The sequence below is a fragment of the Hemicordylus capensis genome, chromosome 1 (assembly GCF_027244095.1).
Source record: "Hemicordylus capensis ecotype Gifberg chromosome 1, rHemCap1.1.pri, whole genome shotgun sequence".
Classification (NCBI taxonomy): domain Eukaryota; kingdom Metazoa; phylum Chordata; class Lepidosauria; order Squamata; family Cordylidae; genus Hemicordylus; species Hemicordylus capensis.
Genome location: NC_069657.1, coordinates 286042385 through 286054729, shown reverse-complemented (window position 1 = coordinate 286054729; position 12345 = coordinate 286042385). Strand labels below are relative to the sequence as shown.

Here is a 12345-nt window from a genome sequence, read left to right as displayed (position 1 = left end):
GCTTTTCTGCCTACAAAAAAACAAAAACAAAAACCCACTGTTCAGTACAGTGGGTTCTGCTTAAATTTGATAGGGAAAACAAGTGTTCAATCTACTTCAATCCCCCACACCCACAATGTTTCCTCTCCCCCCCCCCCGCCCCACCACCATAGCATCAGGATTTCCACAAGTGTTACATTTTTAACCACCAAAAGAGGCACCCCTGAGATACTGCTAGCCCCAATTAAAATTGTGCAATCTGCAGCACACATAGCTCTCTTACACTATAATAAGTGCAACAGATATTTAACCAAAAGGTTTGAAACTCCAAGTAAATATTTTCTTAATGGTTACATCTTTACACCACTGGAAAAATAATACCTACAGAGGATTTCTTACTAGCTCTGAAGATTCACTTGGCCGTACTTGTCAAGGGTCCTTCTTATCAAAGTAAAGTTCACATTTGCTTTCATTTTCTTTTAGGTAGCAGAAAATACCATCCATTGTGGACTTTGGATAAGTCCTTTATGCACAAGCTTCTCAAATGGAGAAGGACCACCTTCCGTCACACAAAATGTTTCATCTACCCAATGATTTTCTTGAATACTGTGCAAAAGCAATCGTTTCAACCAAGCCTTTAATTAGATAAGTAAAAACTTTTAAAATTGTTTTATTATTGTTTTAATTTTTATTTAAAAATTAATTTTTTTAAAAAAAAATTAAAAAAAATTAATTAAATTGTTGTGTGTGTTTTACTATGTAAACTGCCTAGGGACATGAGTTGGGGCTGTATATAAATGCACAAATAAACAAATAAAAACTCAACTTGTATGGTCTCTGAGAAGTCAGTACATGATCACAGAGTCTTCATTTTATGCCTGCTCATATCTGGGACAAATATACCACGTTTCAACAAAAAAAGTACTCAAAGTAAAATACATAGAAAAAAGAATAAGAACAAGATAGTTTCCAGTCACCATGAGGTTCACAAACTAAAGAACACCACAAGATATACAGCAGCAGCAGCCCCTGCCACTGGAAACCCAGCCACTATGCTGGATTACAGGGACAGTGGCTCTCTCACTTAAAATGAGGCACCATTGTAAACTGTGCCTCTTTGCCCAATTTGAAGATATGAAATGCTGCAATACGACGTTACAGCAACTTTATAAGTACTGATGGGACAGTTAAACAACAAAAAACACAAATATATATTGGGTTTGAGCAATTTTGCCTACACAAGGCTGTATTCTTGCACTTCTGCTAATGAAACCTAGGAGTACTACAACCATGAAATATGCACTTAAAAACACTAGGGTGCCTTAAAACCCTATATTGACAAAATACAACTATGAGTCTGAGCTATGAATCAGAAAGTTCCCTTTTTTTATTTTCCTTTGTCATAAAGTCCCTAGGAAGTCTAGCCCATTCTATCAGGCTCAGTTGCAATATTATGTGGATAGCAATACTCCTTGACCTGACAGGGTTATTTTTAAGTATTACAACTATATGGTTTATATCAAGCACTTTGAACACTTAACGGGTTATATAAATGCTAAGTATTACTACCGCTGCTACTACTATACATGTTACTGAAAAGCTGTACATAAATATTTAAATGATAATAATAAATACCCAGAGAGTTAAAAAGTCCATCCAGATTCCATGTAACTTACATGAAATATTCCTCAGTGTGCCCCACATCTAGAGTGGCACAAACAAAAAGGATGACACCATCACCACTTCTACTCTGTCCTGATGCTACAGATTAATTTTATCCATTCAAATCATATCCACAGTTGAAGTTATTAAAATCAAATTCACAGCTGAATTTAGAAACTCAAGCACAAACCTCAAACTCAGCATCAAGACTATTTGGTCTTGGCACCCTTGATACCATTATTGATACCCTATCATGATTGCTGGGTTGTTCTGTTTAAACTAGGGCTTGGTTTGTGTTTTCTGTTTACATATTGGCAACAGTGTGCATTGTGCTTTAGTCCACTCAGTTACTAGAAAAGCGGATTTCTCCAATCCCTTCAATGCAAACTACTGGGCGGCGCAGATATTCGAACTCAGAGTAGTACTAAGGCATACAAAGGACTGGAAGTAGCTGTTCCAAATTAAGTAATACGGAGTACAGGGACAGGGACCCTTTTGTAGGTAACATTAGAGAACCACCCAGAGGAAAGCCCAGAGTATTTCAGTTACAAGTAAAGAAATCATCCACGCCCCATTGCATTTAAAAGCAACTATTCCTCCTCTTCTTACATTACCTGGAACTCCAGTCCATAAATAACAGGCGCGTCGTCCTCCATAGCCGCAGCAACTTTTGTTGCCGCCGCCCTCTTCCTCCAGCCCCTTCTGGCTCAGAGCAGCCGCTCCTAAAAGGGCCCCGCCGCGATCGAGAAGGATTCCAAGCAGGTCCTTCCCATTCGAACACGCTTGTAGACTAGCAGGAAAAGGCGAAACACACAACAAACCTTCCGCGTCCCATGCCGGCTTCCGTCCTTCTTCCACTTCCGGGCCAGGGAAAGGAAGGAGCTCGCGGGAGGTATTTGTTCTATGCGCAGCAAAGCCTCAGCCTCTGCCACTGAAGCCCGTGGAGGGACGACGGGAAACTGAACTGGGGACGCGCAGGCGCACTAACTAGGGTGGCTCTTCTCTTTTCTCTCTCATATTCTTCGCCCTCATTTGCAGCGTCTTGCTAGTTGGTGGTGTTGGTCGTGGAAGCAGGTGAGGTGCGGGGTTGGTTAGGACAGAGTCTTCTTGGGGGGGCTTTCTTTGCTCTTCTCCGAGGTCTGGAGCGGAGAAGGAAGACGACTCACTCCAGGACGCAGAGAGCTGCCCCCTGTGCTTTAAGCAGCAAATGATAATCTATACCTGCCCTGCTGTGGTGGCTTCTATAGGGCCTCTCCAGTAGCCAGTAAAAATAACTATTTTTGTGTCTGGACTATATCACTTGGGTCTGCAACCGAAGGGGTGCTCTCTCACATGACTGAGTGGTACTTCTGCTTCCTACCAGTAGAAATCTGCTATCCTTCTAGAAGCTGGAACCGGACTTCTTAAACTTCTCAGTAAAGGGCTCTGTATGGAGCAGCATAATGTGACTGGTCCACACCTGCATTCTGAAGTGGTACAGTCGAGAAATAGGTTTATGACTGCTGTTTGTAGGAACTTGGCGCCAAAGATATCTGTGAGAGGTTTTAGTACTTCCTGTGACTGCTTGTGGTTCTGAAGTGAACTCCCATATTGATAGGCAGTGTATCTATATTGCTTATACTTAAAAGCAACTCTACTTGTGTATACATGTGTGTATGTATATAATACACACACACACATATAATTCTCCTAGATGTACCCATTGCTAATCCCATGTGTGGCAGCTCTCACGAGAGTTTGCAAGCGGGATGGGGAGAGGAAAGCGATGGTGGTGGGGAACATAAGACCAGTGGACAGGCCAGTGAGCAGGCAGACAGGCAGGGAGAGAAGGGGGGGCGGGTGGAGAGAAGGTGGGGGGGGGAGAAGACAGTTGGCCGGGTGCCCAACCAGAGAGAAAAAACATTGAGGGGGATAGAGGGAAGAAGAGGGAGGAGGTCTGAAAACAAGGGAGAATTACAGGTGCTGGTGCTCTGTGCCTGGGCGCGCGCGTGCGTGTGTGTGTTGGGGGGGGGGGAGAGAGAGAGAGAGCGCTTAACATTGTTAATCATAGCCAGTACTTTCGCAGTGCATTGTGGCTTTTGGTATGCATTTTATTTGTCCTTAACCTTCTCAGGAAAGTAGTAATTGCTCCCATTTTACAGATGGGAAATTAGGACTGAACTAAAGTGACTTGCCCAAGGAAACTGAGCCTGTGCTGGTCATAGATTACAGGTACGTTTACACCAGATCATTTTAACGTTATCTGTGACAGAAAATAGAAAAATTTGGTTGTAATCTGCACCTCATCTTGTTTCCAGTCAAAGTATGTCTTTGAATAATGCTTTGATTTCATCATGTCAACACTAGTATCTTGTTAAAGAGGCATGAATCTTAAAATTTTATTTAGGTAGATATTTTCGAACATGAGTTGTGGTCCTTTCCTTCATGATAAGAGTTTTTCTCCTTGCTTTTTAAAACTGGCCAACTTTTCCCCATTTATTCTTTGCTGTTTCACCACTCATTGTTAGTGGGGGAACAGCAAACCTAACCCTATTTCTGTGAGCACTGCAAGATATTCCCCTCAGGGGATGAAACCGCTCTGGGAAGAGCAGAAGGTTTCAAGTTCCCTCCCTGGCTTCTCCAAGATCGGGCTGAGAGAGATTCCTGCCTGCAACCTTGGAGAAGCCACTGCCAGTCTGTGAAGACAATACAGTACTGAGCTAGATAGACCAATGGTCTGTCTCAGTATATGGCAGTTTCCTATGTTCCACTTATGGGTTTTTCTGCAATGTCTAGATTCTGAGGTTGCTAAATAAATGCTGTGGGTTGGCAATAGTAATATAAGTTCAACCCATAACTTCATAATTTGGTTATCTGTTGACTGCCATTAGCTGTGGAACTGAGGTAGCAAGCTGAGATTTGTGATTAATTGTTCTGGGATTTGGAAAGGAAGGATACTAACCCTAAAATCCATTATTTATCTTTCATTGATTCCACACACAATTCCTCTGTAATCTGCTTCCTTGGGATAACTTGGAAGGGTTACCAGTGATAGATCACTGTGTTTTCTCCCTGTGAATCCAGATCAGTGAGTAATCAACAGGTGCTGCCACCTGTTTGCAAGGATATTCAGCCAAGGAATTGCTTGAGTTGAATGACTTTGCAGGAGAACTTTGTTACATGTGGATTCTATATCCACAGTTTCACGTATTCATGGGGTGTCTAATTGACAGCTGGTTTCAATATCCGCAGATACGAAAGGGTTAAAACCCATGTATCCATGTTTTCTAGAGGGCCGGGAGTGATTGCAGAGATCACTCCTGGCTGACATTTTGTCCACGGGAGCCATTTTATGTCTCATTTCAGCAAAAAAAAAAAAAAAAAAATCTGCAATTTGGGGGACCGTTTTGGATACTTGGGGGGCATTGCTGGATGCCAGGACTCCCACGAAGCACAGTAGAGCACTTGGTTTGGTCAGTGTTGGTGGGGTTTTTTAATGTGTATGTGTGTGAGTTAAAATCTGGGAACCTAACCCCCGTGTTCCCATGGACATAATTACACGTTATCTGCTGTTTCGTTACCCGCAGTAATCTGTGGGAATGGAACCCCTGTGAATAATGATGTCTACCTGTACTCCATTGTACCCTGTGTCTTCTCTCTTCACAGAAGAGGTAGAATAGAAATGAAGACCTTTGTTTAGGATGAGACAATTGATAAGTGGTAGAGCACATGCTTTGTTGTGTATATCAGTCATGGTGGGGGCAGGAGGGAATGAAAGACCACTAAGGCCAGGATGTTTTGAGAAATGTTTTACACTTCTTGAAAGCTCATTGAACGTTGTGAAAATGTGGCAGACTAAACACTTACAAACTATCCAAAAGAAATAAATGTTCAGGGCAATTGGACATTAATGTTCAAAAGCCGTATTGATGTGCCCACTTGCTTAGCAGTAAGCTCCATTAAACTCAGTAGGACTTACTTCCGAGTTAGCATGTGCAGCATTGTGTTGTAATACGAGGTAGATTACTGGAGTGCAAATGGAGGAGTAGGACTCCTCTCAAATTCGATAAGACACAGCATAGAGCCCATTTGAAAGCCTGCACTGTAGCAATGCGTGCAGCAAGGAAGCAATTTTATTATGCACATAGTGTGTTTGCAAGTTCATGTCCAGCAGAGCTGTTTTGGGTTGTAAGGCCCCACCTCTGACAATTCAAGCCCCCTCTGCTTCAAATCTGTTCCCGGAAACAATGTCTTGCTTTGTGACTCTTTTAATGAGTTCTTTGCAAATGATAAATGTCCACACAAGCCCGCGAGCTCTTCACCTCTCTTTTCAGGCAGCCATTTGCTGCCTCAACAGCGGTTACTTCCCTTTCTCTCCCTCCAGCGAGTTAGAGAAAGGGAAATAAACGCTGTCAGGTTGGCTGCCTGAAATAAGAGGGGGAGAGAAGATCTTGCTAGGCTTCAGAGGCGGAGTCTCAGCTGTGGTGTGGGCCAGGTCAGGTGATGCTATGCACTGCAGGATGTTACTGGAGGGCGGTGGGGCCAGAGACTGGCCAGCACCACTCCTGAAACATTAAAAGTTAAAAAATTGAGGGCACTCTTCCCTCCTCATCCTTGCCCGCTCCACCCTCCCTCCAACCAGTCACCGACACTGTGCCCCCATCCCACGTGACAGTGGCGATGTATATTTAGAGGGAAAGGGGGAGGATTTTTCCCCCAACCTCGCTCCCTGCAGCTACTACCACCCCCAAAGAGGCATGGCAAAATTTGAGGTGCAGCAAAAGTTGCCGCTCCTCAAATTTCACCACTGTAGGCTTCCTCTACCTCTGTCTTAATCTGCTGTTGCTTAAGAAGGCTGCCCTTGATTGCTTGGTGATGGATATTTATAGGCCAGACTCCAACCTCCTGTAGTTGGGTAAGGTGATTGAGAAGGTAGTGGCTAACCAATTTCAAGTGGTTTTGGAGGAAATAGATAGATTCTAGACCAGGGTTCTCTCTAACTTTTTTCATCTGTGTGCGGAATGAATTTTGTTCTGGGTGGTGGTATCAAGGCAGCGTGTGCGCACAATACTCGGAGTGGAGCTTTCCTGATTAAACCTGAGTGGGATCTAAAATTAACTGAGCGGACATAAAAAGAAGTGTGAGTGCATGTGCACACCTTAGTGGGAACACTGTTCTAGACCCATTACATACTGGCTTTAGGGTGCACTATGGGGTTGAGACAACCTTGGTCAGCCTGATAGATGACCTTTGCCAGGGAATTGACAGAGGAAGCATGACTCAGTTGGTTCTTTTGGATCTCTGTGGCTCTCGATACTATTGACCATGGTATCCTTCTGGATCGCCTGAGGGATTTGGGAATAGGAGGCACTGCTTTGCAGTGGTTCTCCTCCTATCTCTCAGGTAGATTTCAGATGGTGATACTTGGTGACAATTGCTCTTTGAAATAGGAGCTGTTATAACCCCTCCGGGCTACTTTCTGCTGCCCATGCTTTTTAACATCTACTTGAAACGGCTGTGTGTGGTCATCAGGAGATTTTGTGCTGGGTGTTCTCAATATGCTGATGACACCAGCGTGGTGTAGTGGTTAGAGTGCTGGACTAGGACCAAGGAGACCCGAGTTCAACTCCCCATTCAGCCATGAAACTAGCTGGGTGACTCTCGGCCAGTCACTTCTCTCTCAGCCTAACCTACTTCACAGGGTTGTTGTGAAAGAGAAACTCAAGTATGTAGTACACCACTCTGGGCTCCTTGGAGGAAGAGTGGGATATAAATGTAAAATAATAATAATATGCTGATGACACCAGATCTATCTCTCAATGCCATTGCCTGATAATTATGATGTTGTCTCGCTAAATGCCTGCCTACAGGCAGTAATGGGCTGAATGAGAGATAATAAATTAAAGCTGAATCCAAGCAAGATGGAGATGTTCATTGGGGGAGGGTCGTGATCTAGAGCAGGGATCCTCAACGTTGGGCCCCCAGATGTTATTGGACTTCAGCTCCCATAATCCCCAACCAAAGGCTACTGGGGCCTGGGATTATGGGAGTTGAAGTCCACTAACATCTGGGGACCAACGTTGAGGATCTCTGATTTAGAGGACAGGATAGAGTTTCCTGTACTGGATGGAGTTACGCTCCCATAGAAAGAACAGGTATGAAGTTTGGCAGTGCTCCTGGATCCTGGTCTCACCCTGGTGTCTCAGGTTGAGGCTGTAGCCAAGAGCACTTTGCACCTGCTTGGGCTGATGACAGCTCCACCAGTCCTTGAATAGAATGACCTCAAAACTGGTAACCTCCAGGCTGGACTACAGCAATGCACTCTATGTAGGGCTGCCTTTAAGGTCATAAAGGAGGTCAGTGAAATAGCTAAATGTTTACACAATTGTTTTTTTATGTAGTTCTTCACACAGCAGGCTAGTATTTACATCCAGAGAAAGGAGTGCCTTTGGACATGTTTCTCATATATCAGTCTCACTTGTTAAAGCGTAACAGCACTCACTTTTGAAACTGAGGATTGCAGATGTAACTTGTAAGTTGAAAACCAACCTCAAGAATACACATTCCCCCCAACACACACCCACGCCCACACTCACCCCTTCTCTGGCTCAAATTCTGTCCTTTTGCAAATGACACTAATTGGTTAGCATTGGTTAATGAATGCTAACCAGGTCCCCTCTTAACCATGTTTTACAAGCCCACTTTAAACACTGGTCTCAGGCTCTAGTTAAGACAAGAATTTGTGCCAGAGAGCTTAGGAGGAAAGGGGCAGCATTCATTCTTAAAGCCAGTTTCCTGTTTGTGTGTTATGGTTTGTGAAGGACCAGTGTCACATCTGTACTAGGTCTGTCTTTATTAACTGTATTATTTTTCTTTCTTCTGTGTTTGAAATTTGTCAAAAGGAGTTTATTTTGAGCCCCTGGTGGCGCAGTGGTAAAACTGCCGCCCTGTAACCAGAAGGTTGCAAGTTCGATCCTGACCAGGGGCTCAAGGTTGACTCAGCCTTCCATCCTTCCGAGGTTGGTAAAATGAGTACCCAGAATGTTGGGGGCAATATGCTAAATCATTGTAAACTGCTTAGAGAGCTCTGGCTATAGAGCGGTATATAAATGTAAGTGCTATTGCTATTTATTTTGTTCCACAAACCTTAAAACAACAACAAATACTTGGAATGAACATCAAAGCTAAATTTAAAAACCAAAAAGCATGAATCCAATAAAATAGTATAGCAAAGTTAAATTCCAAAAAAATACACAATAAATATTCACCATCTACATGCTTTAGAGTGACTCTTTTTCTGTTAGCAAGATGTTCTTTGTTTTGCATTTTCTAGGCATCCATTTATTGAAATGGCTATAGAACCCCAAGCTATTGTGTTGTGTATAACCAGTCCTGCTTTTCAGAAATGATAGGAAGCAATCACAGTCACTTGTATTTTTATCTAGAATTATGGAAAACGAAGGCAACGTTGAGGATGTCAAAACACCATATACGGTGGAAGGTGGATGTGTTATTCAGCAGCCAGTTCAGGAGGAGCTTATCTTTCAAGAGGAAACCATTGATCTTGGAGGAGATGAGTTTGAGTCTGAAGAAAATGAGACTATCTCAGAAGATTCTAATAACTTCATAGATAAACTTAACGAGCACATGATGGAGAGTGTCATTATATCAGATTCTCCAAATAATAGTGAAGACGATGCTGGTGATCTTGGTTGTCTGCAAGAAATTGTAAAGCAAATGGAAGTGAGAGACATTCATGCAGCAGCAGGAGAGGTAGGGAAAGAAGCTATTAGTAAAGAGAGTGGACCTGAACCTGAAGGTGCCCTGAAAGATATTTCTGATATTGAAATTGATGATCAATCTTCTTTAAAAGAAGAGTTGATTCAGGAAGCAGCAAAAGATGAACTGAAAGTGGAGAGTGATGAACTGCTTAGCTCTGCACCAAACAGTATTGGTGCAGAATGCAAACCTGAAGAAAATATATCTTTGCCGCTTGCTAGTAAATCACCTGTGGATTCTGAGCCTATTCCTGTGTGTACCATTTTTAGCCAATCAAACATGAATGGTCAACAACTCGTCAATGGTCAGTTCCTACATGACGGTTTTGAGCCTCAAATGGTGAAGTCACCTAGCTTTGGTGGTGTAAGTGAGACTCCAGTAAAAACTCATCCTCAGGTGGTTCAACCAAGTCCTAGCCTAAGCAAGTTTTTTGGCGAAGCCATTAATACTAATACACTAGCTTCTGATTTTTTTGATTCATTTACTACATCCTCATTTATTTCTGTCAGTAATCCTAATGCAAGCTCATCTGTACCAGAACAAATGTCTTCTCTTGTAATAGCGGGGGAGTCCCATGACTCGGCTGACCGTAAATACCCAGCAAAAAATGGAAGATCTGAAGCTGGGAGATCTGCATCTTCTCCAGAAATATCGCAATCTCCAAAGCCGTTCTCACAGATTCAAGCTGTTTTTCAAGGCAGTGATGATCCTTTTGCGTCAGTACTGAACATGAGTGAGATAGACAGAAGAAATGATGCTTGGCTTCCTAGTGAGGAAACAAGAAATGTGTTGATTTCAGTAGCCACACAGCAGTATAGTGGTGTTTTCATAGACAAAGATAATCTTACAATGCCTGGATTAAAATTTGACAACATTCAGGTAAGAGGTTTCAGTTGCTTTTTACTTTTTGGAATATTATGTCTAACAAGCATAGCTAGGTGGCATATTCATTGTTCTAATCCATTTAAAAATAGGCCTGTCTTTAACTTATATAGCCCTGTTTAGAAGAATCTAAAATACCTGTACCTGTGTACCTGCTAAGAGATACAAAAGAAGTATAATGATTTCTCTTAGCCCTGCTTAGGGTGTAAACGTCTCTTCATCAGTCCTAAGCCAGGCCTGCTCAACTTTGGTCCTCCTGCAGATGTTGGCATACAATTCCCATAATCCCCGGCTATTGACTGCTGTCTGAGGATTATGGGAGTTAAAGTTGAACAGCCCTGGACTAAGCTATATTTGTAGGTGGCCAAAAACATGAAAGCAAGATGCTTTCAGTTCTTTGTATTCTAGGGTTGTAAATAGTCGGTTATCAGGAATGCAGATGTTTTCCATCACTTATTGGCTTGTCTTATGCATACCTAAGTTTGTGACTACCTTTCTTTCTGATGATGAGTGAAACTAAAAAGCTTAGTTGCATATTCCTGTACCAACATAAGTAGGTCCTATTTAAAAGAGATATCACCTTCTTGAAATCTTCTATCACATTTTATACATGGCCAAAGAAGGTTATTTGTTTTCTTTTATAGGATTATTGTAATACTGAGAGTTATTACACTATCCTCTCCTTTCATCTCTTTGCAGGATTCTAACCATCTTCCATGTTAACTGATAAATAAGGGATATACATTCTATGCCACCAAATCAACATTGCCTAGCTACTAACTGTCCCTTACCAGAGCCAGTAATTGCTGGGCTCAGATTGCTGGGTGGGGGGCAGGTAATAGCATCAAAGGTTGATTGGGATAGTAAACAATTTCTTAGGGGTCTGGGAAAAGAAAGTGGAAAATTATACTTCCATTCTTGGAGGGGCCTGGACAAGGGGCGGTGAAAGATTTGAGTAACAAGTATGTAAATAACTGGCCAGACATGGATGTGTCAGGATGTAGCAAGTAGCATTTGCCTGGCTCCACAACTGGAAGACATTGTAGGACTTTGGAAACTAAGGCACCATCTTTAGGGCTTTGAACGAACAATGGTGGGGGCGGGGGCTAAATATACATGAATTCGGCTAAAAGCCCTGTATCTGAACCCTGCAGGTTTTTGAGTGCAGCAGCTCCACACTTCTCTGTGTGTGCCTGAAATATTGTCTGTTTTAACTTTTTGGTTCAAGTTTAAAATTATCTTGTGGTTAATTTAAAAGGAATACTCTGCCACAAAAGTGTTAGAAAATTGCAAACTATTTAGGTTATGTATAAATAAGAATAAGCAATAAAATAGCATCAAAAGCAAACAAAATAATTGCCAGTGTAATTGCCACTAAAAACTTTAAAACAAGTACCTTTCTCCTAATTTCATTCTTTGCTTTTTTACCAGTCATGGTCATTCTTGTGCTATTATTTTCTTTTTCCTTCCTCCTGTTGATGTGTGTGTTTTAATTGCCCACTCTTGAGGTTTGAGATGGCATTGGCAAGTACATTTCATTCTTCAGTTCAGCTTGCTAGCCATTGTTAGTCTTTACTTTCTTCAGCAAAAGGTGTACAACTGTCATGTGGCATCTCCAAAGGTTCCAAAGGGGTCTTGATGAAACTGTGCTGTAATTTGGGGATTGTTACTTATCTCTACTAGGCACATCCAAATCAAGACTCTGCATTTCATTTTTGTTTTTGTATAACTGCACCCATGCATATCCCAATTAATATAATGCTGTGAACCTTTTTTTTAAAAAGGAGATGGTTTTGAGACTTAGTTTCTGCTAAATTGTAAGAAGAGCATTGCTGGATCAGGCCAAAGGTAGCAAACCAGATGCTTCTAGTACCAGTTGCAGGCAGGCAACAGCAGGAAAGGGGGCATGCCTTCAGCTTCTGGTTGTCATGTTTCCTGGAGGTGAACTACTGTGGGAAATGGGATTTTGAACTACGTAGGCCTTGGACCTGATCTAGCAAGGCCGTTCGTATGTAAGTCCACAAGCAAATCATGAAGGCAATAGTCATCCCTTGATTTTGTCCC

General features: G+C 42.3%; 3 protein-coding genes across 8 annotated transcripts in view; 2 read left to right on the top strand and 1 right to left on the bottom strand.

The window, feature by feature from the left end:
- The window catches only part of LOC128340628 (uncharacterized), a 155918-nt gene extending 155355 nt beyond the window's left edge, over positions 1-563 (top strand). Inside the window, exon 5 of the mRNA XM_053285963.1 lies at positions 463-563. The gene's annotated coding sequence lies outside the window, so the exon portion shown is untranslated. The remainder of the gene's footprint in view (positions 1-462) is intronic.
- EIPR1 (EARP complex and GARP complex interacting protein 1) overlaps positions 1-2490 on the bottom strand; it is a 96637-nt gene extending 94147 nt beyond the window's left edge. The window contains exon 1 of one of the 2 annotated variants that reach the window (XM_053285957.1): positions 2256-2490. In XM_053285957.1, coding sequence (XP_053141932.1) covers positions 2256-2297 — 42 coding nt within the window. In that variant the 5' untranslated portion in view covers positions 2298-2490. The remainder of the gene's footprint in view (positions 1-2255) is intronic. The other variant, XM_053285958.1, reaches the window with a different exon arrangement.
- A 65-nt stretch (positions 2491-2555) lies between these two features.
- Positions 2556-12345, top strand: part of TRAPPC12 (trafficking protein particle complex subunit 12) — a 90637-nt gene continuing 80847 nt past the window's right edge. For 3 of the 5 annotated variants that reach the window (XM_053285953.1, XM_053285951.1, XM_053285956.1), the window contains exons 1-3: positions 2556-2715; positions 3783-3852; positions 9066-10278. In XM_053285953.1, the coding sequence (XP_053141928.1) occupies positions 9070-10278 (1209 nt within the window). In that variant the 5' untranslated portion in view covers positions 2556-2715; positions 3783-3852; positions 9066-9069. The remainder of the gene's footprint in view (positions 2716-3782; positions 3853-9065; positions 10279-12345) is intronic. The other 2 variants (XM_053285954.1, XM_053285952.1) reach the window with 2 other exon arrangements.